The sequence below is a fragment of the Exophiala dermatitidis genome (genome assembly GCF_000230625.1).
Source record: "Exophiala dermatitidis NIH/UT8656 unplaced genomic scaffold supercont1.5, whole genome shotgun sequence".
NCBI classification, from domain to species: Eukaryota; Fungi; Ascomycota; class Eurotiomycetes; order Chaetothyriales; family Herpotrichiellaceae; genus Exophiala; species Exophiala dermatitidis.
Window position 1 is genome coordinate 215,099 of NW_008751650.1, and position 24,702 is coordinate 239,800.

The 24,702-nt window shown below is 51.8% G+C and overlaps 8 protein-coding genes across 8 annotated transcripts; 3 read left to right on the forward strand and 5 right to left on the reverse strand.

Moving 5' to 3' along the window:
- Positions 1–105: 105 nt before the first annotated feature.
- Positions 106–1,365, forward strand: HMPREF1120_05683 (lipoyl synthase, mitochondrial; the record flags this gene model as incomplete). Its single annotated transcript, XM_009159867.1, has 1 exon — positions 106–1,365. One exon carries the CDS (start codon positions 106–108, stop codon positions 1,363–1,365), a length of 1,260 nt encoding a protein of 419 aa, XP_009158115.1.
- Positions 1,366–5,033: 3,668 nt separating this feature from the next.
- HMPREF1120_05684 (nucleoprotein TPR) lies at positions 5,034–11,822 on the reverse strand. Its single transcript, XM_009159868.1, has 2 exons — positions 11,208–11,822; positions 5,034–11,154 (listed from the first exon to the last, which is right to left on the reverse strand). Exons 1-2 carry the CDS (start codon positions 11,494–11,496, stop codon positions 5,303–5,305), a joined length of 6,141 nt encoding a protein of 2,046 aa, XP_009158116.1. The 5' UTR covers positions 11,497–11,822; the 3' UTR covers positions 5,034–5,302.
- Positions 11,823–12,278: 456 nt separating this feature from the next.
- On the forward strand, positions 12,279–12,977 carry HMPREF1120_05685 (transcription initiation factor TFIIE beta subunit; the record flags this gene model as incomplete). Its single annotated transcript, XM_009159869.1, has 1 exon — positions 12,279–12,977. One exon carries the CDS (start codon positions 12,279–12,281, stop codon positions 12,975–12,977), a length of 699 nt encoding a protein of 232 aa, XP_009158117.1.
- A 323-nt stretch (positions 12,978–13,300) lies between these two features.
- Positions 13,301–15,377, reverse strand: HMPREF1120_05686 (3,4-dihydroxy-2-butanone 4-phosphate synthase). The gene has a single exon (XM_009159870.1). It carries the CDS (start codon positions 14,561–14,563, stop codon positions 13,826–13,828), a length of 738 nt encoding a protein of 245 aa, XP_009158118.1. The 5' UTR covers positions 14,564–15,377; the 3' UTR covers positions 13,301–13,825.
- A 582-nt stretch (positions 15,378–15,959) lies between these two features.
- HMPREF1120_05687 (uncharacterized protein) lies at positions 15,960–17,883 on the reverse strand (the record flags this gene model as incomplete). Its single annotated transcript, XM_009159871.1, has 2 exons — positions 15,960–17,708; positions 17,758–17,883. The coding sequence occupies 2 exons, from the start codon at positions 17,881–17,883 to the stop codon at positions 15,960–15,962; spliced, it is 1,875 nt and encodes a 624-aa protein (XP_009158119.1).
- A 620-nt stretch (positions 17,884–18,503) lies between these two features.
- On the reverse strand, positions 18,504–20,252 carry HMPREF1120_05688 (uncharacterized protein; the record flags this gene model as incomplete). Its single annotated transcript, XM_009159872.1, has 1 exon — positions 18,504–20,252. One exon carries the CDS (start codon positions 20,250–20,252, stop codon positions 18,504–18,506), a length of 1,749 nt encoding a protein of 582 aa, XP_009158120.1.
- A 455-nt stretch (positions 20,253–20,707) lies between these two features.
- Positions 20,708–22,783, forward strand: HMPREF1120_05689 (DEAD/DEAH box helicase; the record flags this gene model as incomplete). Its single annotated transcript, XM_009159873.1, has 2 exons — positions 20,708–20,950; positions 21,020–22,783. 2 exons carry the CDS (start codon positions 20,708–20,710, stop codon positions 22,781–22,783), a joined length of 2,007 nt encoding a protein of 668 aa, XP_009158121.1.
- HMPREF1120_05690 (isocitrate dehydrogenase [NAD] subunit 2, mitochondrial) lies at positions 22,435–24,455 on the reverse strand. Its single transcript, XM_009159874.1, has 2 exons — positions 24,146–24,455; positions 22,435–24,087 (listed from the first exon to the last, which is right to left on the reverse strand). The coding sequence occupies exons 1-2, from the start codon at positions 24,233–24,235 to the stop codon at positions 23,011–23,013; spliced, it is 1,167 nt and encodes a 388-aa protein (XP_009158122.1). The 5' UTR covers positions 24,236–24,455; the 3' UTR covers positions 22,435–23,010.
- Between the last annotated feature and the right edge of the window lie 247 nt (positions 24,456–24,702).

Here is a 24,702-nt window from a genome sequence, read left to right on the forward strand (position 1 = left end):
GCCGTTCATTAATCACCATCTCATCCCACCACTCACCTACAACATTGTATACCGTTCGCAAATCGACGCCGTCGTCGCCTCAAAACCTCAGCGATGGTTGCAACAATGTCTCATAGCCGTTGTCTGCACGGTCGTCTGTGGTCGTCGCCCTTCAAAGTGTTTCTTCCCATAAACTCAACTTCCACATCAACCCGATCCTTCGCCACCACGACCGATGACCTCCCCACCACCGGTGTCACAGCCAGACCTAGAGCGGCTCGAGCGACGACGTTCGCCGACAAACTCAATGCGGGACCATCATTTGCGGACTTTGTATCCGCCAAAGAAGCACCGCTCGATCCATCCGAGGCATACGCGCTGAAGACCGCCCTCGTTGGACCGAAAGGGAAAAAGAAAGAAATCACGCGACTCCCACCATGGCTGAAAACGCCTATCCCGGACACGGCATCGTACAAGAAAATCAAAAACGACCTGCGCGGCCTGAACCTACATACAGTCTGCGAAGAGGCGCGATGTCCCAACATCTCGGACTGCTGGGGCGGGAGCAGCAAGTCGGCCGCGACGGCGACGATCATGCTCATGGGCGACACATGTACACGCGGTTGTCGGTTCTGCAGCGTCAAGACATCCAAGGCGCCGCCTCCGTTAGACCCGCATGAGCCCGAACACACGGCGGAAGCATTGTCACGATGGGGATTGGGATATGTAGTACTAACAAGTGTGGACCGGGACGACCTGGCCGATGGCGGCGCCCACCATTTCGCCGAGACAGTGCGCAAGATCAAATCCAAGGCCCCTTCGATTCTGGTCGAGTGTTTGACCGGCGACTACGCGGGGGATTTGGAAATGGTCAAATTGGTCGCCACGTCCGGGTTGGACGTCTATGCGCACAACATTGAGACCGTCGAAGCCTTGACTCCTCAGGTGCGAGACCGTCGCGCCACTTTCCGCCAGTCCCTGAGTGTGCTCAAGGCCGCCAAGGAGGCTAAACCGGGCCTCATCACAAAGACGTCCATCATGCTGGGTCTGGGCGAGCGAGAAGATCAGATCTGGGACGCGTTGCGAGAGTTGAGGGCTATTGATGTCGACGTTGTCACATTCGGCCAGTACATGCGGCCCACGAAACGACACATGCCCGTCCATGAATATGTCACACCGGATGTCTTTGAGCAGTGGCGCGTCCGCTCTCTGGAAATGGGCTTCTTGTATGTGGCCAGTGGCCCTCTGGTCCGAAGCAGTTACAAGGCGGGCGAGGCGTTTATCGAAAATGTGTTGAAGAAGAGACGTGCTGGCAGAGCAGAGACCGCAAGTGCGGATATCGCGGGCGATATCCCTGTGACGGCTGTCGAGGGCGGAAAGATTTGATGTTCCAGTATGACCGGGCGGCATGGCTTTGAAGTGTCTATAATGGTTTGGCGTTTCGGGTGCGACTTCAACGTTGGCGTTAAAAACCAAGGTGGTTCTATATGACACACCTTTTCATCTTGTGTGTCGATATCTTGTCAATGTCAACCAGCGACAAGTTGTTTTTGTTCTCTCGAGGAACCAAGGCTTAACGCAACACAGCGTAGCAATACTACAAACAAGTCAATCATCACAACTGAAGTCGTACCAGTGTTTGGAAGCAAAGTCCATTTTTCCACATGCAACGTGAACCAGTGTATGATGATTAATGTATAACAATACTTCTTGATATTCCCCGTACTCCATACAATCAATACGATCACAGGACTCCGTACACCATGGTCTCTTGATACTCATCTTGAATCAGTTGGGATTATGATCAACCGATCCCCTGCCACGCAAATCACGCGGAATACGTTCTTTCAATATCCACCACTGCATCTCACAGACCTCTCATCAACTTTCGTGGTTCTGTTGTCTTGCCTACCTACCCACAACTCCCACACTCTGGACCTCTCACATCATCCACCGTCCCCATTCTTCTACCACTACCACCACCGGAACCACGACCACTTGCTCTTCCCCCGAATCCGAATCCAAACCCGCCTCCGCCTCTGGGTGCAGTTCGCGTGTTCGTATTCGTATTCGGCCTCCTTTGTCTCGTATTAAACCGCGACCCCTCCGCCGCAGCATACGGGTCCAAACTAAACAGTGAAACTAGATATAATCCGAAGAAATTGTACACGTCGTGCGAGAATCGGGAGATTCGGGCCGTTAGGGGAGGACTATATAACACAGATCAATGAGTTAACAAAATGCCCAGTGAAAATAGGGAGGAGTGTAGTGATATGAATTAGAGTATGATGTAATCTGGTGGTGTGTCATATACGTACCTTTCCAAAACATGGCCAGATGACGAAATGTATTTCGGTTTGCCTGCACCACTACTACCGCCTGGCGCGGTAGAGGTCGGTTTCTTGTCGGCCATGATGCGTTGTGTTCTTAACCCTCCGTTCCGTTTCGGATTGGATCAGAGGAAGGATGCGCGTGCTACGCTTTGTTTCTGGTTCCTTGAGGTTGGTGCTTGGGTATCCTTCCTCAGCTGCGCGAGGACGAAAGTGTCTGCGTCGTGTCTCTGTTTCTGCTCGTTCAAATGCAGCGTGACAGTCGTCCGGTCGATTGGTAGGCCGGCTGAACTTGAAGACCGCAACAGTAACAGTTCCAAGGGAAATCGCGACTGGAAGGATCAAGCCGGTTCCGTCGTCGTTACAACCGATTCGATTGGGCTTCGTGGACTTTAGTTCCGCGTCGTAAGGTGTGTGTTTGCACGAGTTTGTTTTCGGAGTTCCAAGGTAGAGTGTAGAGTATCGTATCGTATCGTAGTAGAGCAGTACTGCGGTGTAAGGCAGTGGTCGTAGAGTGCAGCAGCCTACTGGCAGTGTAGGTAGTAGGTAGGTAGGTAGGTATCCGAATTTAGGGGGCGGAGGGAGGTTCACGGCCCTGTCCGAGCGTTTCAAATAAACGACCCCTGCAGTGCGCTGGATCTAGGATGGACTTGCGATTTGATCGGTGGGCAGCGTGACAAGATGAGAACTTGAACTGGAACAATGTATGGTATCTGTAGCGTTGTGCAAGTAGTACCACTGTAGTATGTATATCACATGTGGGCTTCAGGTCAAGGCGAGCCGGGGTCCGCCTCCGCACTGCCACCAGAGATGAAGGCCAGGCTGTGCAAGGGACTTTCAGCCTTATCACGTGGTTCTAAGGTTGGCTACCACCTTCCCGCCACCACCAGGATCCCGCCATAGCGCGTAGCACGCGCCCCTACTACCTACCTATCAACAAAACCTTCGTATTCCTCTACCAATTGACCTTCTACCACGTCGTCGTTATAGATCCTACTAGCTAGGCTCTCGTTACACTCGATTCTAGTATCGTAAAGACTGTACGATAGGCGGCGCTCTACGCAGGCGCCTTAAGATTAACTATACGCGACCGCGCTAACGGCGCGAGACCTAAAGGATAAGAAGAGGTCTCGTATACAAATCTTACGCGGCAATAGAAAGATATTCTAGCTATATATATTCGAGACCTATAGTTATAATATATACTAGTTAATCGTACGCAACTAGCGCGCGTTACGTAGGATCTCGCGCGCTAAAGGTACCTCTTCGTTAGGCTCGGTATATACTAGGTCTCTCGCTTTATTAAGCGACGACCTAAGTTAAGTTATACGCGTAATAGAGCGCTCGACGCTAGTAGAATCTAGACTACTATTTCTTATTAACTAGACGGCTAGTTTACGTATCTTTCTAAAGTCGTACGACGCTTCTAGATTCTACCGAAGAATATCTAGAATATAGACGAGATAGACTTTTAAATAAGCTACTTATAGAAGAAGTCTATAGTCTTTAATCGACGTACGAGGCTATCTCTCTTAATTACGAGTAGTTCTATAGACTAAGTCTCGATCCTAGAGTATATCTTCGCCGCGAACGACGCTATAAAGCCCTTAGTTATTTATCGTAATAGACTACTAAATTAACCGCTTAACTACTAGTTTCTACTATCGCCTAAGTATCCTAATTAGCGTTAGGGCTTTATAGAGAGAGGCTAGACGACGAATAAGTACGCTCTCGAGTAGCTAAAAGAGATATTTATTTCTAAGAGTCGTCGAGAGCGTTATTAAGACGACGCCTCGTACTAGCGACTCCTTATTCTAGATAGCCACGGAAGTTACGTAATAGGCGAGTTTATCTATCTTTACCTTATAAACTAGATTACGCTCGTTTATCTACTACCTTATACGTCGTATCTCTATTAGCCGTACGATTTAGGTCTATTTAGTCGCCTTAAGGCTTACTACGCTTAAAACCTTGAGGAATTTATTCTAGTAGGCGAGTCTTAAGTCTTACGCGCCTAGTTTAACGTTCTCTATTATCGTACGCGTTAATAGAGCTTTACTAGGTAATATATCTCTATAGACTAGCGCAGAAGTAGCCTCTAGCCGATCGTACCTAATAGAGTACTTAATAAACTAGAGATTATAGTCTATAAATAGACTAGACTAACTACCTCGGAGCGTTCTAAGTCTCAGAACGTACGTACGCTTAGAACGCTAATAGATACCGCCTCGCTAACGACTCTAAACGCGTCTATTAGTTATAAACTAACTCGCTCTCTACGTAAAGCCTAGCGTCTATTTATACGCGGCTTTATCGTAGTCGATTCTAGGGCTAGAGTGCTTTAGACTAAGTTACTAGCCGTACGTAAGCGCGTACGAGAAGATAAAGAAGAGGCTAGTAATAAACGCCTTCGTAAGTAGGATAAGAAGCGCTTCTAGGACGTCGTCGACGTCTTTAAGGCTAGAGGGCACTTATAGGAGGAAAGCGAGTTATTCTACGCTATTCTACTAGATAGAGAGACGATCTACGCGATACTAGAGTAGCTAGATTTATAGTTATTCTCTATATAAAATCGCAGACTCGGCATCAACTTATTCGTTGCGTAGTGCGTACAAACGCGCGCGGTATAGTAGGATTTCACTAGTGGCGGGATCCTGGTGGTGGCGGGAAGGTGGTAGCCAACCTTACAGTCACTAAACCACTCATTAATGGAGAAGAACTTGATGTCTGAACAAACCTGCCCATCAGAAGGAGGCAAAATACTTGCATTGTAGTGGGAACACCATCCACTGTCTTGTTTTCATCGTACATGGACCTATTCTAGCTGTATCCCACTGTGCAACGGCATCTCTGGCTGGTAAACGCCTGTTCCAGCACTGTGTCAAGCACACAATCCACCCCGATCCATGCATCGCCTCGCAATTGCCGAAGAAGACACAACCCTCTTCCGATTACATGTAACATAGAAAAAGAATCAGAACCTCGACCATCATCTATGCAGCTCCTCCCTCTCCACGAATCCGTTTTCCCTGTCCACCTCCGTCCGCACCTTCACCATCATCACGAGCCCGCTTGTTGCCGCCGCCAGGAGTGAACTGCGCAGCTTGAGGGTTCAAGGCCCCTCGACCCGGACTCTGATTCCCGCCACGACCTTGCTGATGCATACCAGCGTTGGCATGTGTTGCCCCACCGCGACCACGAGGGGCTCCGCGACCTCTCGGGATTCCGCTACCACGATTACCCCTAATAGATCCACCTCGCGGAATGCCAGATTGGAGCTGGTGCATCAAGGCTGCTCCAGTGCTTGGCTGCTGAGGTTTGGCTGGTTCATTGGTCGCTTGGGTGGTAGGCTTGGGCGCAGCCTGACTAGACTGTGCATCTGCGGGTTTAGGAGCGGCATGAGAAGTATTCATCTGTGCTGGTTGAGCAGGCTGAGAGGTCGGTGTCGCTGCAGGAGGTTGAGTTTGCGCCGGTTTCTCGGTTGCTGTTGCTGCAGGCTGGGCATGAGGTTGAACATTACCATTGGCTTTACCCTCAGTATCAGGCTTCTTGTCTTGCTTTGGCTCAGCCTTTGCTGGTGATTGCGCAGGGGCGGCAGGGGGTGCAGTGGCAGCCGCTGCTGTCGGTGCTGGCTTCGGAGCAGCAGGTGGTTTGGCGTCCTTAGCGATACTCCATACCTCGCCCACTGGCTTCTCAGGAGTCTCTTCTGCCGCTTTCTTGACAACTTCAAGTTTGGCCGTGGCGAGGGCTGCTCGACTTTGAGCCATGTTGAATTTGACAGCACCACGTTTCTCCCACATTTGTTCGGCATTCTTGATTTGCTCATCAATCTTTCTCTGGGCTTCTTTGTCAAACTCGAGCTTCTGATTGTTCAGCTCCTCCTTATGCTTAATGACCAGGTCTTGCTTCTCACGTGCAAGCTTTTCTTCGTATTGTTTGATGATAGATTCCCTCTCAGCATTAAACTCCGCGACCTTCTGTTGTATTATTTCCTCTTTCTCGGCAGTAAACTTCTGCTCTAGTTCTTGAACCTTAGCAGCAGTGGCTCCATCACCTGTGCCACCAGCACCCAGTTGCTCGGTGAGCTCTTTTCGCAGAGCTTCTTTCTCCTTTTCCACTTGCTTCTTGATGTTGGTCTGCAGGATTCTGCGCAAGACCTCGTGTTTGGCCACAAGCAACCTCGCTTTGGCCTCAGGCAGAGCCAACAGCACTTCGTCCGGAATCTGCGCCGGGTCGAGCGTACTGGATGTCTTGGCACCTTCTTCGGCTGGTTCTTGTAGTTCTGCAGCAACTGGGATCGAACCCGCTCTCAAGGCTTCCAGCTCCTCTTGGTGGCGAGCCGTCAATCTCTCAGTAAGTTCGTCCAGAGCGGCCTTCTTCGCTTCGGCGGCCTGGTGCTTAACCTCGGCCAATCGGGCGTTGAGAATCTTTTCCATAGCGGTAACTCTGGTCTTGAATTTCTCTTCTGCTGACGCATTGATTGCTTCAAGCTCCTTCTCCTTCTCGGCAAGCGAGTTTTCAAGTTCTTTGATTCTTGTCTCAAGTTGGGAAACATCAGTGTTCGGAGTGGTAGCCGTGGCAGTTGCTTCTTCGGTGCTGGTCTGTTGTTCACCGTTGACCTGGTTTGTGCTGGTGGCCGGACCATCTGCGTGGCCTTGTGTCTGAGCTGCAGCTAGCTGCTCCTTCAGGGATTCAAGCTCCGTTTGTAGGTCAGCCTGTTGTGCAAGGGCGGCGTCCAGCTCGGCTTTCCGCTCTCCCAAGGCAGCCCTGTTCTTCCTCAGGACTTCCTTGAATTGGTTTTCGAGGCGGGTCTTCAAATCACCTTTGGCGGCTTCAACCGCCGACTGTGTCGCATTGATCTGGTCCTGGAGAGCTTTCTGCGCCTCGTCCCGCTCGATCTTTACTTTGTCCAGCTCGCTCTTCAGCTCATCCCGTTCCGTCTCCAGGCTGCTGATCTTCTCTTTGAGTGCCTCCAGTTCGGCAGGATCGACACGATCATACTTGGACAAGATGTTTTGACAGCGTTGCTGCCAATGGTCACGATCCTCTTGGCTGAGCTTCAGCTCGCCTTCTCGAAGTTCAACCAAGTTCTCCAGCTCTGCTACACGAGCCTGCAGGGATTGCATCTGTCCTTCCAGTTCCTCCACCCGTTGAGACTTTTCAGCAAGAGCCTGGGCCGCCTGCTTGGCCTCCGCCCTGAGCGTTACGCTGCTTTCTCGGTAGAGGTTCAATTCGTTAAGGGACTCCATGAGTTTACTGTGTTCCAGTTTGTTTCGCTCCGAATCCGCCTCTGCACGACGTTGTTGGTCCAGTTTGAGACGAGTCTCGTCGAGTTGAGACTGGGTGAAGTCCAGCTGCTGCCGCAATCTCTTGGCCTCTTGAAGGGACAGCTGGTATTGAACGTCGACAATGTCCTTCTCGCGACGAAGGTATGTGATCACCTCCTGCAATCTGTCTAGCTCGGCCGAAGATTGCTCTGGAACCTCTTCATTGTCTCCTCCAGTTAAAGCAGCACGGTCACGTTGGAGAGTGGTGATTTGTTGGGTAACACTCTCCAACTGGCTGTGAAGAAGATTGTTCTGTTGGACGACCTCTTCCCGTCGTTTCTTGAGATCAGATATCTCTTTCTCAAAACGCTCTTTCATCTCGACCCAGCTAGCTTCTTTCTGTTCAAGATCAGACTTGTAGGTAGCAGCTTGAGTCCGGAGATCCACCAGTTCCAGTCGGAGTTGATTGGCTTCTTCTCGAACTGTGTGCACGTTTTTGGCGGCTTCGGCATGCTTAACAAGCTCGTTTTCGTAGTTCTGTTGAGCCTCGGTGGCGATTTGTGCTTGGATCTTTGAAGCCTCCAGGTTGAACTGCGCTTGCTCAGCATTCTTCTCCGCCTCTTCTTTGAGCCGCTCAATCTCAGCCTCGAAGTTCGCTTTCTGCTCTTCCATCTTCTGCGTGAACTCAGCCTGTTCATCGCGCAACTTGGAAAGCTCGTTGTTGGTCGTGGTGAGCTCGGACGAGATATCCTCGATTCGTTGCTCCAGCTCTTTGATCTTGGCCTCTTTTTCGGCGAGGGCACTTTCGGTCTCTTCGCGGTATTGATCGTTGGTTTCTGAAAGCTCTTGCAGTCGTTCCTCGCTCGACTGACTGATATTCTTGTACACTTCCACCTGCTCATTGGCACGCTCAAGCTCGGCCACCTTGAGCTCAAGATCTCTCCTAAGTTCGGAAATCTCAACTGCCAATTCTTGCTCTTTGCTAAGGGAAGTGTCTTCTTGGCCGTTGGTCTCACTACTCGGTTCTGCAGGTTTCGTCAAGACCTCTAATCGTTCTTCCGCCGAGCGAAGCTCAACCGCAAGTTCGTCCACCCTGGCCTGTAGATGATCTCTAGCAGTCTTGGCCGAGGCAAGCTCTTCCTTGGCTGCGCTGAGGCTCGTCACCAGATCGTCGATTCTCTTCTGGGATTGTTCGTGTTCATATTCACGTCTCAATGCAGCCTTTTTACTCTCTTCGATCTCCTCGTTGAGCTTTCTCTTTACAGACTGTAGTTCGGACTCGAGGGCTTCCGTTTGCGATTGGAGTCTCCGGCGACTTTCTGCATCCGTCTGTTCCCGCTCGTTGATCATGGTCTGTAGACTCGCATTCAGCTGGTCTAGTCGGCCTCTCTCATTGCGCAGGGACTCATTGTCCTCGATCAGTCGCTTCTCAACACTCTTCCAGAGATCCTTCTCTGCCTTGAGATTGGCTGCATCCCGTCGCAGGCTGTCAAGCAAACCTCGAGCTTCCACAAGCTCTTCAGCGACTTGTTGTGTCTTGAGCTCCTGCTTTGTTGCATTCTCCATGGCAGCCCACGACCTCTTCTGGATCTCGGCGTTTTCGGCCTTCAAAGAGTTGTAATTCGCCTGTAGCATCTCGTAGCGTTGGTTGGCAGCGGTAAGCTGGCCCACAGTACGGCTGATCTCGGCCTGCAACTGCGAGTTCTTCCTACTCAATTCGTCGACTTGGTTCTTCAGAGCGCTGTGATCGGTTGCCGCCTCCTGTCGGTAGGAGTCGAAGTGCTGCTGAAGATCTTTGAGCAACTTGGCGTAATCATTCTCTCCGTCCGCAACAGATCCAGCGGCAGACTCTGCACCACCAGCGGGTATAGGTAGAGATCTTGAGAAGTCGGTTGGCTGGACATTAGCAGGAAGATGGCCGCGTCTGGTAAGCATGTTTCGGAACATGTCTCTCTCTTTGACGAAACTCTTGGTTTGAGCAACCATGGTCCGCAGTTCGTCCTGATATGAAGCGATCTGTGCCCGAGCCTGTTCGAGTTCTTGGCTCAGAGCATGGTTTTGTTGTTCCTTTTCCTTGGCCTCGTTGCTCTCGAGCTCGCTGACGAGATTGCGGATGGTCTTGAGTTGGTTTTCATTTTGCTCTTGGAGTTCGCGGATGTTCTTGAACACGATCAATCGTTGATTGATCAATTGTTGGGTTTCGGAAAGGTTGGCCATATCCTGTTCCATGCCCTCCTTCGCCTGCCTCTCGAGCTCATCAAATTCTTCTCGTGTAAGATTGTCACCTTGTTCACGGACATGTTGCTCGATCAGCAGGAACCGAATTTCTGAGCCCATGTCCCGAAGTTGTTGTGTCAAGACTTCAACTTCTTTAGACCTGCTCTCAAGCTGTCCCTGGGCGTTTCTCAACTCTTTGATTGCAGACTCACGGTCGGCGTTGGCCTTATCCACAATCGCAGACATCTCCACCACCTCACTTTGAAGCCGCTCATGCTCGGTTCGAAGCTCTTCAATTTCTGGTTTGTTGTTTTCGAGCTCCTCAACCATGGCATCAAGATTCTCTCGCAACTGCTCACTGACTCGTTTCTCGGCTGCCAATTCTCCCTCAAGTTTCTTGTACTCCGAAAAGAGTTGGGTCATGGTCATTTGAGCCCGCGGCCTAGACACACTAGAAGGAGAGAAGATCCCGCTAGGCGTTCCGGCGCGAAGAGGTGTGGTGACTCCAGATCCGTTAGTGTGGCGTTGAGGAGTCGCTGGTCTGGCACGAGCTTCTTCAAGCTCGCTAGATAGCTGTTCGATTGTCTTTTCAAGCTCCGCCACACGTTGCTCAGCAGCAACACGGTCATTGTGCTCGGTCTCGATTTCCGCACGAATAGTACCAATCTCGTCAGCGGCTTCTTCCCGAGCCTCTTCCAAAGCAGCCGACAGCTCTTGGACGCGCTGTTTGGCTGTCTCGGCCGAAGCAGCTTGCAGTTCGGCCAGACGGTTGACGCTCTCAAGCTCGACTCTGAACGCGTCTTCTGCAGAGATCTTCTCTTCCCGCAGTTTTTGCATTTCCTCCAGAGTCTCCTCAAATTTGGTCATTTGTTCCTCTAGACGATGCTTTAGACTCGATTCAGACCGCTTCAAAGCCTCAACCTCGGAAATATACTGCTCATTCAGTCTTGACAATTCGGAGATGCGAGCATTCTTTTCCTTGCGGAAGTTCGCGTGCTCTTCGGCCTTGATTTTGCGCTCATTCTCCAGCCATTCGTTGTTCTTCTTGAGGATTTCGACCTCTTGCTGCAGGCTCTGCTCCTTGAATCTGGCACTTGCAAGGGCCGCATTGGCGGACTGCACTGACTGTTCGAGGGTGGTGATTGTTTTCCGTAGTTCGACAGCTTTCTGATGTTGTGCAGAGAGATCCTGGGAGAGACTCTCGTAGGCTGTAGTTTTTGATTCGAGCAGGGCAAGGGTGTCGCGGTTGGCCGACTCAAGTGAGGCAATGCGCGACTTGAGAGTGTTGATTTCAGTACTCTCGTTGGCAGTTGCAGAGCGGAGCTGCTCGATCTCGGATTCCAGTCTTGAGCGTGCATTTTCTAGGCGCATGTTAGACGGAGGTGAGAATCGCAGAGTATGTCCGTAGACTTACCGGCCGTCTGCAAATCCACGCGTAGTTTACTCGCTTCCGCAAGGGCCTTGTCTCTCGAATTTTGAAGAACCTTTGTCTTGGACTCGTTCGTCCTCACCACAGTCTCTAGTTCGACCTCAAGTTTGATCTTTTGAGACTTGGTTTGCTCACACTCCTTCGCGCGGGTTTCGATGGCTTGGAGGAAAGAGACGACGAGTTCTGTGGTCGGCGAGTCGATCAAAGATGTGATTGAGGCCTCCGGCAGCGACGAAAAGGCCGAAATGGCTCGCGTGTCCACCGCGGCAGCCATGGTCACGGTAGAACCTCCAGGGGCTGAGGAATGTAGAAGATAGAACGAGACAAAGAGACTGCGAGAATAGCCCTTCACCTCCCACGGCCGTCGAGAGATTAGGGGAGAATAGAAAGACTCTCAACGGGCCTCAGCATGGCGCGTACAAGCGACACACGAGACACGAGCCGAGAAGAAGGGCGATACAATAAAGAGAAAGAGGTGTGAGGGAATGGAGAGAGTGAGAGGTGCAGTAGTTCTCGAAATCTAAACAGACGAAGGCGGCGCGGGCAGCATTGCATTCATTCACTGAGAAAACGTGACCTGCAGCCTGCGCCTAAGCCGCCTAATAAAACGGTTCTGAGCTCATGCTTGCAGTGAGCGGGCCACTAACCACACGCCTAAGCTTTTAGCTGGAACTGGGGTTCGCTTGACCTGCCTCTACCTGTAACTCGACTTGACTTCAACCTCAGATGCGCCTCTGAATTGCCCAGATCTGACACCACTTGGTACACTTACTACACTTTCCATCCAGTCTATCTATTCCATTTCTATTTCACTCTTTTCACCTTCGTGCCGTGACTCTTTGTCACCGATTCAGTCACCCGATCTCTGAAGTAATCTTCATCGTGACAAGATACGCACTTGTCGCTTTGTCCCTCCGATCCACCATGAACTGAATCCTCGACCTGGTCCGCAAACGGAAGAGATCCTTTCGCTAGGCCGCCTCTTCCCAACCGTCCATTTGCGAACAACCCTACTTCGAGAGCCCCCTCGGCGCTTGTTGAAGCGTTTCCCTCACGATGTCGTACTTGTACGCAACGCCGACATCGGCTGCGGGCAACGATCCGCGTTCCAACGTGATCTACGCCCTGGCGAGGCTGAAGGAAAAGTACCCGGAGACCATCAGTTGGGATGAACTCCTTGCGTACGTCCTACCAGCACATCAGCGGGCCGATCAAGACCAAATCGTCAAATTTCGCACATTCCTCAATGTCAATCCCAAAGTCAACTACGATGCGGCGGCGGACACTTACAAGTTCAAACCGACATACAACATCGCCTCTGCCGACGACTTGCTCAAGTACCTCCAAAACCAGGGTTCGGCCCTGGGCATCAGCGTGCGCGACCTGAAGGATGGCTGGCCCGATGTTGAAGAAACGATTGACCGCCTGGAAGCCCAACACAAACTCCTGGTGGTACGGAACAAAAAGGACCATCACCCACGCATGGTCTGGCTCGATGACCCGACTCTGGTGGCGCCTCTGGATCAAGAATTTAAGGACATCTGGTTACAGATCCCGCTGCCATCGGTCGAAGACACGATTAAGGAACTACGTCGCATGAACCACAAGTCTACCGGAGAACCTGCACGACCAGACACGGCCACGAGACCAAAGGAGAAGAAGAAAAAGGTTCGGCGTGGTCAGAAGATCACAAACATCCACATGCAGGGCTTGTTCCGGGATTACTCCGAGAGGAGACCTCAGGGTGGGAAGTAGAACGACCCACGCAGCAGAGGTATCTTGACTGCCTGAAGGCAAGGCTTCAGGAGGGAATCCTGGTGACAATACCATGCCCGGGGATGCAGTCTAGTCAGATTGCAGACGAAAATGCCAGTCAAAAGACCGTCGCGGCCACTCAACACCGCATACAAATGGGGCAACGACGGAATGAGCGAGCGGTTTTGCTTTTATCTATCATGATAGACCTGGAAGATACTGTTTGAGATGAATGATACCCAGACAGCCCGTGGAGGAATCAAATCAAAAGCATGGCAAGATGTTGCATCATCTTTCACCTCGCATTCTACAGTTCGCATTAATGCAGCTTATCTTTTGTTTGCCAGTCTACTTCTTCTTTTATGGCGTACCATTGTACATTAGTAGGCAGCAGCCAGCGGACTTTTAAATCCCCATCACTGGGTCACTGGACACGCTCGCTCATACCTCACAGGATGCTCGAAGGCACTCCCTGGTAGAGCTATCAATGCCGTACTAGTATCATGTATCACATTCGAGGCGACATCGATACTGAGGTCCTAGGTCTTTCAGGGCACCCCGTGGACTACTTCTTGTGACCGAAGTCTCCATGGCATGGCAGACAAGATGGAAGGAATGAAACTTATGGCGGAGACGAAGAGGTGAGATGGATGGACACCAGAAACCTAACAAGAGATTACCTGTATCGCGGTGAGAAAGGACGAGGACGAGGACAGGTAGTAGTCACACTTCGTCCTCGTTGCCCACAGCGGCGCGTTCGAACAACCACCCTGACCTTCCCATCCTTCGCCTCGACCAGAAGCCAGACCAATATATCCTTATTTCTCACCATACCTCATTGCTCACCATCAATGATCGTGTCCATTCACTCTTCTGCCAGCACTGGCACTGCCATTGGCCGGGGCGGCCGCGTCTTTCTCGTTCTGAACATACCGCACCAAATCCTCAATCGTACAGACCTTCAACCCCCACGTCCTCCCAAACTCAAGACAAGCGTCTCTCCTCATCATCCCCGGATCCTTCATCTCCGCCCGTCCAGGGATCTGTTGCCCATCATCAACCATTTCACAAATAACACCAACGGGCTGCTTCCCCGCTAAGCGACAAAACTCGACCGCGGCCTCAGTATGGCCCGTCCGTTCGAGGACACCACCATCCCTTGCTTTAAGCGGGAACACATGGCCTGGTCTTCGAAAACTAGACACACTGGCTTTCGGACTCGCCAAAGTTCTGCAAGTCAGGGCGCGGTCGTGCGCCGAAATGCCCGTCGTGACTGTTGCATCTGTAGCGTCCACTGAAACAGTATATGCCGTGCGGTTGGGGTCTTCGTTGTCCACCACCATTTGCGGCAGTGCTAGCTCAGCGGCTCGCTGGGACGTTAAAGGAGCACAGATTAGTCCGCTGGTGTAGCGGACCATGAATGCCATTTTTTCCGTCGTCACGTCCTCGGCTGCGATGATTAGGTCGCCTTCGTTCTCGCGGTCCTGTGAGTCGAGAACGACGATGAACTCGCCGTTGCGGAAGGCTTCGATTGTCGAGGCGATTGTGTCGAAGCCTTTGGAGACTTCTGTGGAAGGGGGATGCATTTTGAAGATAGATAAGAGCGTGGTCTCTGATGTGCTGCGGCTTCGCCGTTTGAATTTGGCTCTAGTTTGATGTTGATGTTGCTCCTCTCAAACCAGACCCAAAGCTTTCAATCCGTTTTTTTTGTTAAAGTCGCGTTCGTCTTCCAGCTGACCTCTTGAACCCTTGTTCGATCGCACCCACTTTCGCCTTCGATTTCAATCTCCCGGCTTTTTGAATTCCAAGCAATAACCTTTCAACGTTTCAGACGCAGCGCAAACAAATTGCAATTGCTAAACCGGCACTCTTCGTCCTCCCGAGTCGAACGATATCCAAGTCGACCGAGAGCGCAAATACTAGTATCTCTGGCAATCCCAAAGCCACGAGAACCAGAACCACCAGTCGAATTCCACAAAAACCAACGTCCCCCAATTCAGTCGGAAATGCTGACGTAGATCCAATGCCCAAGAGCGCCTGAGATTCCTCTGCTCTTCTTTCGTTCTTTTGCGTGCGCGCGACGCTCAGGATAACAGCCCAATTGTCGCAATAAAATAACCAAACAATTTGGTAATGTTATATTTCGATCGGATTGGCAGGCCGATCGTTCCTGTAAATAGTTGGCAAAGCAGAGCAGAACAGAGTCACCGATTGGCTTTTCTGTCACAATTGGTAGTGGTAGTAGACAGTCGAAAAAAAGAAAGAGAAGGTCGAGATCCTACTTTCGGAGCGGGCGGGGCGGAAATATACGGACGCTGAGCCTGGAATCGGATCCTGGTACAGGATCAAGAAAACCTTATTTAATGCGCGTTGAGGTGTAGAGTTTCCAATGATTCCTCAGCCGCGGCACGGTAAGCACCGCTATCCTCGCATTTGTCAGGTACACTACCTAGATACAAAATTGGTCAGATACAAAGTACTAGGTACCTTGCTACCATACTATGTAAGCTGAGCGGGATATTCTACCACGTTACTACTCAAGTACCCTACTACTACAATAATATTTTAACAGTAATTAGTAGTCTCGTTTACTGGGCAAGAAAGAAAAACTCGCAGATACCAGACACAGACAGAGAAACCGAGTCTGCCCTCCTCAGGTCTCCTCATGTTGCTAGGCAAATAGCTGACATAGCTCTGCTGTTGTGCAAAGGCTCGCCCACAATGGCTGGCTCGCCCGGCACCAACCTGTCTTTTGACAAAAAAACATTCCAGCTCCAGCACCTGTATCAAGTCCTCATTACAGCAAAAAGCAATTGATCATTCCAATATCACCAGCCCGCCAATGACTAGCACGTCATGTTTGCGCCTTGAACGCCTCGCCTTGCCTCCAATCATGTCACTTCGTTGTTCTCATACCGCGACGTTACAGTCGATCTGGATGTGAATTTGGTTGTGACCATTTCCGGACCGCTGGTTCATATTTCACTCTGGTAAGACATTAATCTTCCTGCCGCGTGGGCCTCTCGATGGTGTCTCGACCTCAAAGATGTGCTGCTCATCTGCTGGTTCAAGAGCTGAATGAGCCCACCGATTTGCAAGCCATTGTCTGCCTCGTACATGTCGCAGGATTTTGGTCACAAACCCCGACTCCGCTGGCTCATCCTGGTTGCCACCGTTACCACCGCATGTGTTATCGTCTCCTCTAACTGAATGGTCCGCTTCGTGACCTTGCAACGCCGATTTTTTCGTAGCCGCAAAACCAGGCTCAGCCTCCGCTTCATCGATATTCGTCGTTTCAAGCTTGAGCTTGCTACCAGACAAGACTCCTGGCGTGAAAGGTGAAACAGTAGGTCTCCTCGGTGTACTCCGCCTCCTTGGTTCGGGAGCACCCTGTTCATCATCCATTCGAACTGGACTGGACAACGGTGATACGGTCGGTCGTCTGGCTTGCGCCAAGGGCGATAATATCGCTCGACCTGGATAGTCAAGAGGTACCTTATACCTCCTGTCGCTATTCGTCTGCTTTTTCGACGGAGTGCTCGGTATGGCTGGAGGACTCGTATTCGTCACTGCCACTTTGGGAACTTCGACGACCACCTTTGCTCTCTTAACCGGTTTCTCGCCGATGGTCTCGTCCCCGTCAGCGGACTTCCGTTTTCGCTTGGACGGCTGCGTGGACTTGGTGACCGTCAAACCGATGTCGCCTTGCCGGAGCCACAAGTCCGACCGCCTGGTTTTGAGGTCATCCACCCAATCATCGCAATCCATGGCAACAAAACTGTCAATAATACCATCCCACACGCTCTCGGCCGGTCGTGTTCGGTTGACGAATATGACCTTGCCTTTGCCATTCTTGCGCGCATGAACAGCTTTGGCAAATTCCCGCACAATTTTCTGCAGACCAAAGACTTTCAGAGACGTCCCCATGATGACCATGACTTCTGGTTGACAGCCGGCATCGAAAGGGATGAGAGGGGTAAGCAGCGTATTGGAAGGATGATCTTCACCATACAGAACAATGTTGGGACGAAGAGCTCCCGTCGCCAATCCACGCTTCCCGCTCGCCCTTCTCTGCTCACTTTTGGCTTTGCACTTCGGACAGCCTGGTGCGGCTCCTTGAAGGTAGATGTCGGTCTCTTCATCTGTCCACTCGAATTGTGTCGCACACATTGTGCAGCGCAGATTTGCCAAGTCTCCATGCAACTGCACCACCTCACACCCGCCATCGAAGTCGGTGCCTGGGGTGTGGGCGGGTCGAGGCGCCTCGAAATGTTTTTTCATGAAGCGACGCTTATTCCCTTTCCCACGCGCAAGATCGGTAACCAACCCTTCCCTGCACTCGAGTCCATCAATGTTCTGTGTGTAGCATCTCATCAAACGGCCGCCATCGCGAAGAACCCTGACAAACTTGTGGACGGAGCTGGTCGAGCGCACTTCATCTCTTATAGTCTGTCGCAGTGACGCAATAAACTGGTAGAACATTGTTGTCGACGCGGCATTTTGGAACACACGTGAGTCAAACAAGTCTTGGCCTCTGAGTTTGGAAGATGGGCTTGCTGACGATCGACGACTGTTCGCTGAGCTGGTTGAAGACTGTGATGATGCCAAGCTCTCGTCGCTGAAAGACATGACGCGTTTCAGAGATGGTGTCGACGGCTCTGATGGCGGAGGAGAGGGCAATACATTCTGGTCTGGGATCATGTTGTACAGTCCATCCTTTGAGCGAAAGTCCTTTGCACAAATAAGTTTCCTAGCTCAACCTTTAGAGATGCCTACTTACCGGGATGCCACAGCTTGTGCTGATGCCAGCACCCGTGATGAGCAGGATCTTGTGTGACCCAGCCAGGACATCTGCGATCTCTTGTAGCTGCCGGTCATCTCCAGACCTAACCTCTTGTAAGCCCATTTTGACCTTGCGACAACGGTCTCAACCTAGATCGGGCTGTCGCAACGGCTGTATGAGGGCGTGAAAGAGGTGATGGTGGGTTGATGACTAGTGAGAAGACAGACGCCGACCTAATGTGCGAGAAGTGAGGCTGAAAACCGTCTGGAGCTTGAATTGCAGTGCTCACAGTTCCCAAGCAGACGCGTCAAGTTCGCGTCGGAACGTCATTCATTGAAGGCCCCACAAGTGTTCGTGCATTGCATAGAGAGGCGCTCTGGAATGAAAGGCTCGGGGCAAGACTGTATCCTATCCTCGGCTCATGAAAGCAGACAGTATACAATATGTGAACGATGTATCCTTGAGATAGGGTACAGAGACAGACTGAAAGCCACCGATTGGAAACTTTGCATTTGTTTATGGGTTTGAGGCTACGACTTCCCAAAGCAGATTGCGGTCGACGGGAGATCGACCGCTAAAGCTTTAGTGCCTTCCGTACCTGCCCGGAGCGGATTAACTAGACGCCGAGTGAGATCCATTCACCGCCTTCAAGTTGCAGCTGAGGTTGATGTACAGCAGAGTGACACTGCTGCTGACAGCAATACACGTAGAGGCCTCAAGCAGAACAGTCATTGACTTGAGGCTCATTCAGCCTCAGCAATGACTCCTACCTCCAACCTTCTCCTTTTCGCACGGTGGCCAACTTCCGCAAATTCCTCCGCAGGGAGAATTGTTCCATCACGCTCCCATTCCGCCTGAGGATGTGGGATTGACCACCCTCGGCATTCCTGTACAGTCTTCCTCAACACCTTCGGGCGTGGCCCCAAGCCTTCTGACTCCTCTGGTTTGACCACATCGTCGAACTGAGCATCCAGAAGTTGTAGAAGTCGTGACTCTTCCAGCTTGCGCGCTTCCTGGTCCATCCGCTCCATGTATTCATCTTCCGTTTCTTGAAGGAGTTGTGCTCGTTCTTGCTTGGACATTGGTGCAGTGGGTCGGGTTGCATGATCAGGACTAGGAGATCTGTTCTGCTCATCGGAGCTGCTCGAAGTCTCCTCATAGCCTTCTTCATCATAAGACACGCTTTCCTCCTCATTGGTACCAATAACAGCATCTTCTTGGCCACTGTTCTCTTCGCTTGAATTAGCCGACCCGATGGAAGAGGCTCGACTTTGCATAGAGTCTTCAGACGTGGCAGACATGGATCGTCTTCGTTGGGGTTCTCGTAGTCTCGACTCCACCTCCCTGTACGACAAGACTGCACGGCGGCTATTTTCCTTTCGGTGAGAGTCATCTACCACAGACAATTTATTTCTGCGAGCCATTTCAACCCAGAAGGTCTCGGAATTGTTCTTGACATTCAAGACTGACAGTGCGGCTATGGCGTCTTCGTATCTCACGAGCTTGGAAGGCTTGTAATCCGTGGTTGTCGATGCCCGAATTCGAGACTGTGCCAGAACAAGACAAGTCTGCACCAACCTCCTGGTGAAGTTCAGAATGATATCGTAGAAGTTGGTTATCACATCCATGGTCAATGCCGGTCTTTGCCCATCCTCGGCAACATTGTGCCAGCCATCAGAGCCTTGATTCATGAAGAATTGCTCACTCAGAGACAGAAAAGCCGGAAGGTGAAACAGCTTGACGGCGGCCTCGGACGCTGATTGGTCGTTCTCATCAGCATTGTTGTCGCAAACCCCATCTGCTGCCTGTTCTTCATCTGCCTTTTGCTCGAACTCCAAGGCCGTTGCATGGTCTATGAGCCATATGGGATTCAGCCTTTGACCTGCGGCATGGTCATACTGTTCCTGGAAAGCCGCCAGCGCATCTGCAGCTCGCTCAAGCACCTTTTCACACTCGGGCCCAACCTCGATCGCAGCCGGAATTTCAGTATGCGACACGTTTTTGGTTTGAGGCTCGAAGAGTTGCCGGTCGAGCTCATGCTCTTGCAGATTGTCCAGGTAGGCTTTGACTTCCACAACCGACTTTGAGCCGATTGACTCGGATATGGCTTGCAAGTTACGCCTGCCATTACGGCATAGGCCTTTGAATAGTGCCGCTTTCTCGGCAGGGTCCCAGGTACTGGCACCTAATTGAGTGGCCGGCAACTCTGTGCCAAGTACGTCTTCGCTGCCCTCGGTATCCATCCTGAAAAGCTCGAGATAGTGATCATTGTAATATTGACGAAGGCGTGACCATTTTTGTTGCGGAAATACAAGTAAATCAGATTCATTTCTAGGAGACTTGATTTCACTCTCAGATGGCATGTGACCATCACCGGCCGTGAGATTCAAAGAAGGCTCAAAGTGGTCTCCATCGTATAGTGACATTGTGTTCAGATTCGGCGCCAGATGCCGACCTTCATCCGTCTCATCCTGGTTGTCTTGGGCGTCCATGGTTTATCTTTTCTTTCCAAGACATGTTAGGAATACACCCAGAAGCACCCACCAGCAGAGCAAACTGTTCAAGCGAGACGTAGCTGCAGCCGGGTGGGAAATCCCGCTTATTAGATCATTGGGATAGCTTGAACATTTCGCTCAGATGAGATACAGATATGTACCCATGGAGAAATTTGTTCATTGCATAAGGGACGTGTAAGATGTTTCAGATGCAGAAGTGGCAGACTCTGCTTGATAGGCAAACATGCACCACACGCTGTTGGTGTCATGGTTTGCACTGTCGCTTGCCGCATTATCACGCCGCTTCAAGCTGACCCACCCTGCATCCGAGATCATATCGACTTCAAGTCCAGACTGTTAAGGCGCCATCACAGGACAACTACCAAGCATCATCAGAGCCAGCATAGCTTCTGCTCGGCGGTCGATGATATGCTTGAACTCGACACCGTATTATGCTAGGGCACTGGACGCGACTTGCTCGAGTCACACGTGCAGCGCAATGTCTCCTACGGCCCCAACCGACCAGGCGCTCGCTTGCCAGCGTCCTCAAGACAAGCCCGAGTCCGGCAACATTTCGTGAAGAAGGCATACGGCTTCGCGAGTATCAAGAAGAATGCATCCAATCCGTCCTATCCTACCTTGAAAAAGGCCACAAGAGGCTAGGAATCTCGCTTGCAACAGGTAGTGGCAAGACGGTACGCAGGTCCAACAACATATATACATACATGCATATACCACAAACTAACATTTCCTCCTCGAAATAGGTCATCTTCACCCAGCTCGTTGATCGAGTCGCGCCACCGACCAAAGATGCTCAACAAACGCTCATCCTCGCCCACAGGCGAGAGCTGGTGGAACAGGCAGCGCGACATTGCGCAAAAGCGTACCCGGAGAAAAGCATCGACATCGAAATGGGCGAGATACACGCCTCTGGCGCTGCAGACATAACGATCGCCTCTGTTCGAAGCTTACTGTCCGGCGACCGACTGGACAAGTACAATCCGCGCAGGTTCAAGCTTGTACTGGTGGACGAAGCACACCACATCGTGGCGCCCGGATACCTACAAATACTGGACCACTTTGGGTTGAAGGAGCAAATAGGAGTTTCAGAAGACACTCCTTGTCCGGCTCTTGTTGGCGTGTCGGCGACATTCTCCCGATTTGACGGGTTGAAGCTGGGCGCGGCCATCGACCATATCGTCTACCACAAGGACTACGTAGACATGATCGGCGAGAAATGGTTGTCCGACGTCATGTTCACCACGGTCAAGTCACGCGCCGATCTGTCCAAGGTTGGGTCTGGAAGAGACGGCGACTTCCAGACAGGACAGCTCTCCGCTGCAGTCAATACGGACGTCACCAACGAGATCACAGTGCAGGCATGGATGGCGGAGGCGCGAGAGCGCAAGTCGACGCTTGTCTTTTGCGTCGATATCAACCATGTGGTCAGTCTGACTGAGACTTTTCAGAACCATGGAATCGACGCACGATATATCACGGGGTCTACGAAGAAAAGGGTGCGTGGCGAGCGCCTCGATGCGTTTAGGAACCGCGAGTTCCCTGTCCTGCTGAACTGTGGTGTCTTTACTGAGGGCACCGATATGCCCAACATCGACTGTGTTCTTTTGGCACGGCCTACCAAATCTCGCAATCTACTCGTTCAGATGATCGGACGCGGTATGCGTTTGTATCCTGGAAAGACGGACTGTCATGTCATCGACATGGTGGCCTCTCTTGAAATCGGCATTGTCACCGTTCCGAGTCTCTTTGGTCTCGATCCGTCCGAGATGGTCAAAGAGGCCCGGCCGGATGACCTGAAGAGTCTGAAGGACAAGAAGGAGGCCACGAACAACAACGAGCGCTCCGTAACAACAGACTCTGTTGTGTCTGCATCTGTACCTGACCATCATCTTGATTTCACGCATTATGAGACAGTCCACGATCTGATAGAGGATAGCTCGGGAGAACGACATGTGCGCGCCATGTCCCCCAATGCCTGGGTCCAGGTCGACTCGCACAAGTATATACTTGCCGCGAGGGGCGGCATCCTGACACTTGAACGACGGCTGGCAGATGCCAGCGATGCTTACGTCGTCATCTGGAAGCACCAGCTGCCACCAAGTGAAGCAAGCAAGTCGCCCTGGTCACGACCTCGCACCATCGCCACAGCAGCAACGCTCTCCGACGCCCTCCACGCCGCCGACACATTCGCATCCAGCAAATTCGAACGCGTCATGATTGCCACGCAGTTGTCGTGGCGGAAGGGGCCCGCGTCCAAGGGCCAACTCGACTTTCTGAACCGGTTGCGTGATGTTACTGCAGACGATGGTGTCGAGCCCTTGACTGAGGACCAGGTCACCAAAGGCCAGGCGGCCGATATGATCACCAAAGTGAAATTCGGCGCACGAGGCCGCTTTGATAAATTGCAGGTATCGATGAGGAAGGCCGAAAAAGCAGGTCTGAAGAAGCGGAAAGATATGGAAAGGAGAGCAAGGGAGACGGTGAGTGTAGGTCCTTTGGAAGCTTAGAAACTTCAGCATCAATGGCACACTTTCATTACAGTACTAGTAATGGTAGCCGTCCAACTTACAAATTTTTCAACTGTTTGTTATTCGCATGACTCGCTCTACATGATTGAATAGTAAATACAGCAACCAACCCAAACTGCACTGCAGTGGCAGCATGGCGGTATGGACTCGGATTCCAATATCAGACAGCCGCTGCGAGCTCCCTCCTGGCCTTCTCATGACATCCGTTACAAGTGGTCGATGATAGCCTGGGCATACTCGTGGGTCTTAGCCTTGCCACCCAGATCTCCAGTAAGAGCCTTGCCCTCGGCCAGAGTGGCGAAGATGGCCTTCTCGATCTTGGCGGCATGGTCGTTCAATCCCATGTGCCGTAACATCATGATACTGCTGAGCAACAGGGCGGTCGGGTTCGCGAGACCCTTGCCTGCAATGTCGGGAGCGGAGCCGTGGACGGCTTCGAAAATGGAGCACTCGTCACCAATGTTTCCGGACGGGGTGAGACCCAGACCTCCGATCAGACCGGCGCACATGTCGGACAGAATGTCACCGTAAAGGTTGGGCATGACGAGGACCTTGTCCGAGTATGGGCCCGGGTCGGTGGTAATCTTCAGACAGGCGTTGTCGAGAAGCTCGGCGTCGAATTCGACATCGGGGAAATCCTTGGCAACATCTCTGGCAGTGCTCAAGAAAAGACCGTCGGACATCTTCATGATGGTGGCCTTGTGCACGACGCGGACCTTCTTCTTGTTGACCTCACGGGCATATTGGAATGCATATCGCAGGACTCTTTCCGATGCGGCACGGGTAATAAGCTTGATTGACTGTACGACACCGTCCACCACAACGTGCTCGATACCACTGTACTCGCCTTCGGTGTTTTCTCGGATCAAAACGGTGTCGACGTTGTCGTAGGGGGTCTTGTAGCCTTCGATGCTGCGGCACGGACGGACGTTGGCAAAGAGGTTGAATGTTCGTCGCAGGGTCAAGTTGAGCGAGACGTGTCCCTTGCCAACAGGGGTGGCCAGAGGTCCCTTGAGCGCGACGTAGTTCTTTTGCACCGACTCAATGGCCTCGTCGGGAATCACGGTTCTACCATCCTTCAGACGAGGTGTTACGTCCACTGGCTCCCAGACAATGGGCACTTTGGCCGCCTTGTAGATATCCTTCACAGATTGTGAAATCTCCGGACCGATCCCGTCTCCTTCGATTAATGTGACCGTGTAGTTTCCGTCGGAGCCTTTCTTGCCCTTGAATCTGGCGACCTTTTCTGGTTCTGAAGTCGAGGCGAACCGTCGCGGCTGAGCCTAGAAGCTATAGTTAGTCCAACATGCCATCTGAGCCGTCCGCGTAAATCCTCCGTACCTGGAAGAGGGCCGGAGCCCAGGTGGGCTGCTGGTAGGCTTTTCGAAAGCACTGGCGCGCAGGCGAAGCGAATGCTCTCGTCGCAATCATGGCGGGCAGAGAGACTGGTTCAGACGCTGGAAGAAAAGGCGAACAAGCTTCAGCGATGGCTCCTGGTCACAGCACCCAGCATTCAACAAGCCACCGAGTAGAAAGTGAAGCTACTAGGACAGCCCTGAGTTGAAAGTCGACGCTGGGCAGGATAATGGCAGTGGTGCTGGTGGAGCTTTGAAGAGCATGCTTTTTATCTCCTATGCTCAGTTACATCATTTTTATTGGGCGCAGTCAAGCTCCACGGCCAATCGTGCAGCGGCCGGCGACATCGGATGTAGCGTCCTCTTGTTTATTGCCTCATATGCACGTGAGATCACGTGAAAGGATAAAAAGTCACGTGAATGATAGAAGGGGGGCTTAGGGCGGCGGTGGTTCTCCGCCCGACCTCCAGCCAGACGTCCGAGGGGGTCAACAAGGCTCCGTCTTTCACAATGGGCATCTTTGGCAACACCACAGAGAAGTCC

What these genes read in the sequence shown, in the direction of transcription:
- HMPREF1120_05684 (XM_009159868.1), bottom strand. Translation starts at nt 11,496, where the DNA reads ATGGCTGCCGCGGTGGACACGCGAGCCATTTCGGCCTTTTCGTCGCTG. An exon ending in CGTGGATTTGCAGACGGCCG is followed by an intron (nt 11,155 to 11,207) that starts GTAAGTCTACGG and finishes ACATGCGCCTAG; the next exon opens with AAAATGCACGCTCAAGACTG.
- HMPREF1120_05686 (XM_009159870.1), bottom strand. Translation starts at nt 14,563, where the DNA reads ATGCATCCCCCTTCCACAGAAGTCTCCAAAGGCTTCGACACAATCGCC.
- HMPREF1120_05690 (XM_009159874.1), bottom strand. Translation starts at nt 24,235, where the DNA reads ATGATTGCGACGAGAGCATTCGCTTCGCCTGCGCGCCAGTGCTTTCGA. An exon ending in GGGCTCCGGCCCTCTTCCAG is followed by an intron (nt 24,088 to 24,145) that starts GTACGGAGGATT and finishes TATAGCTTCTAG; the next exon opens with GCTCAGCCGCGACGGTTCGC.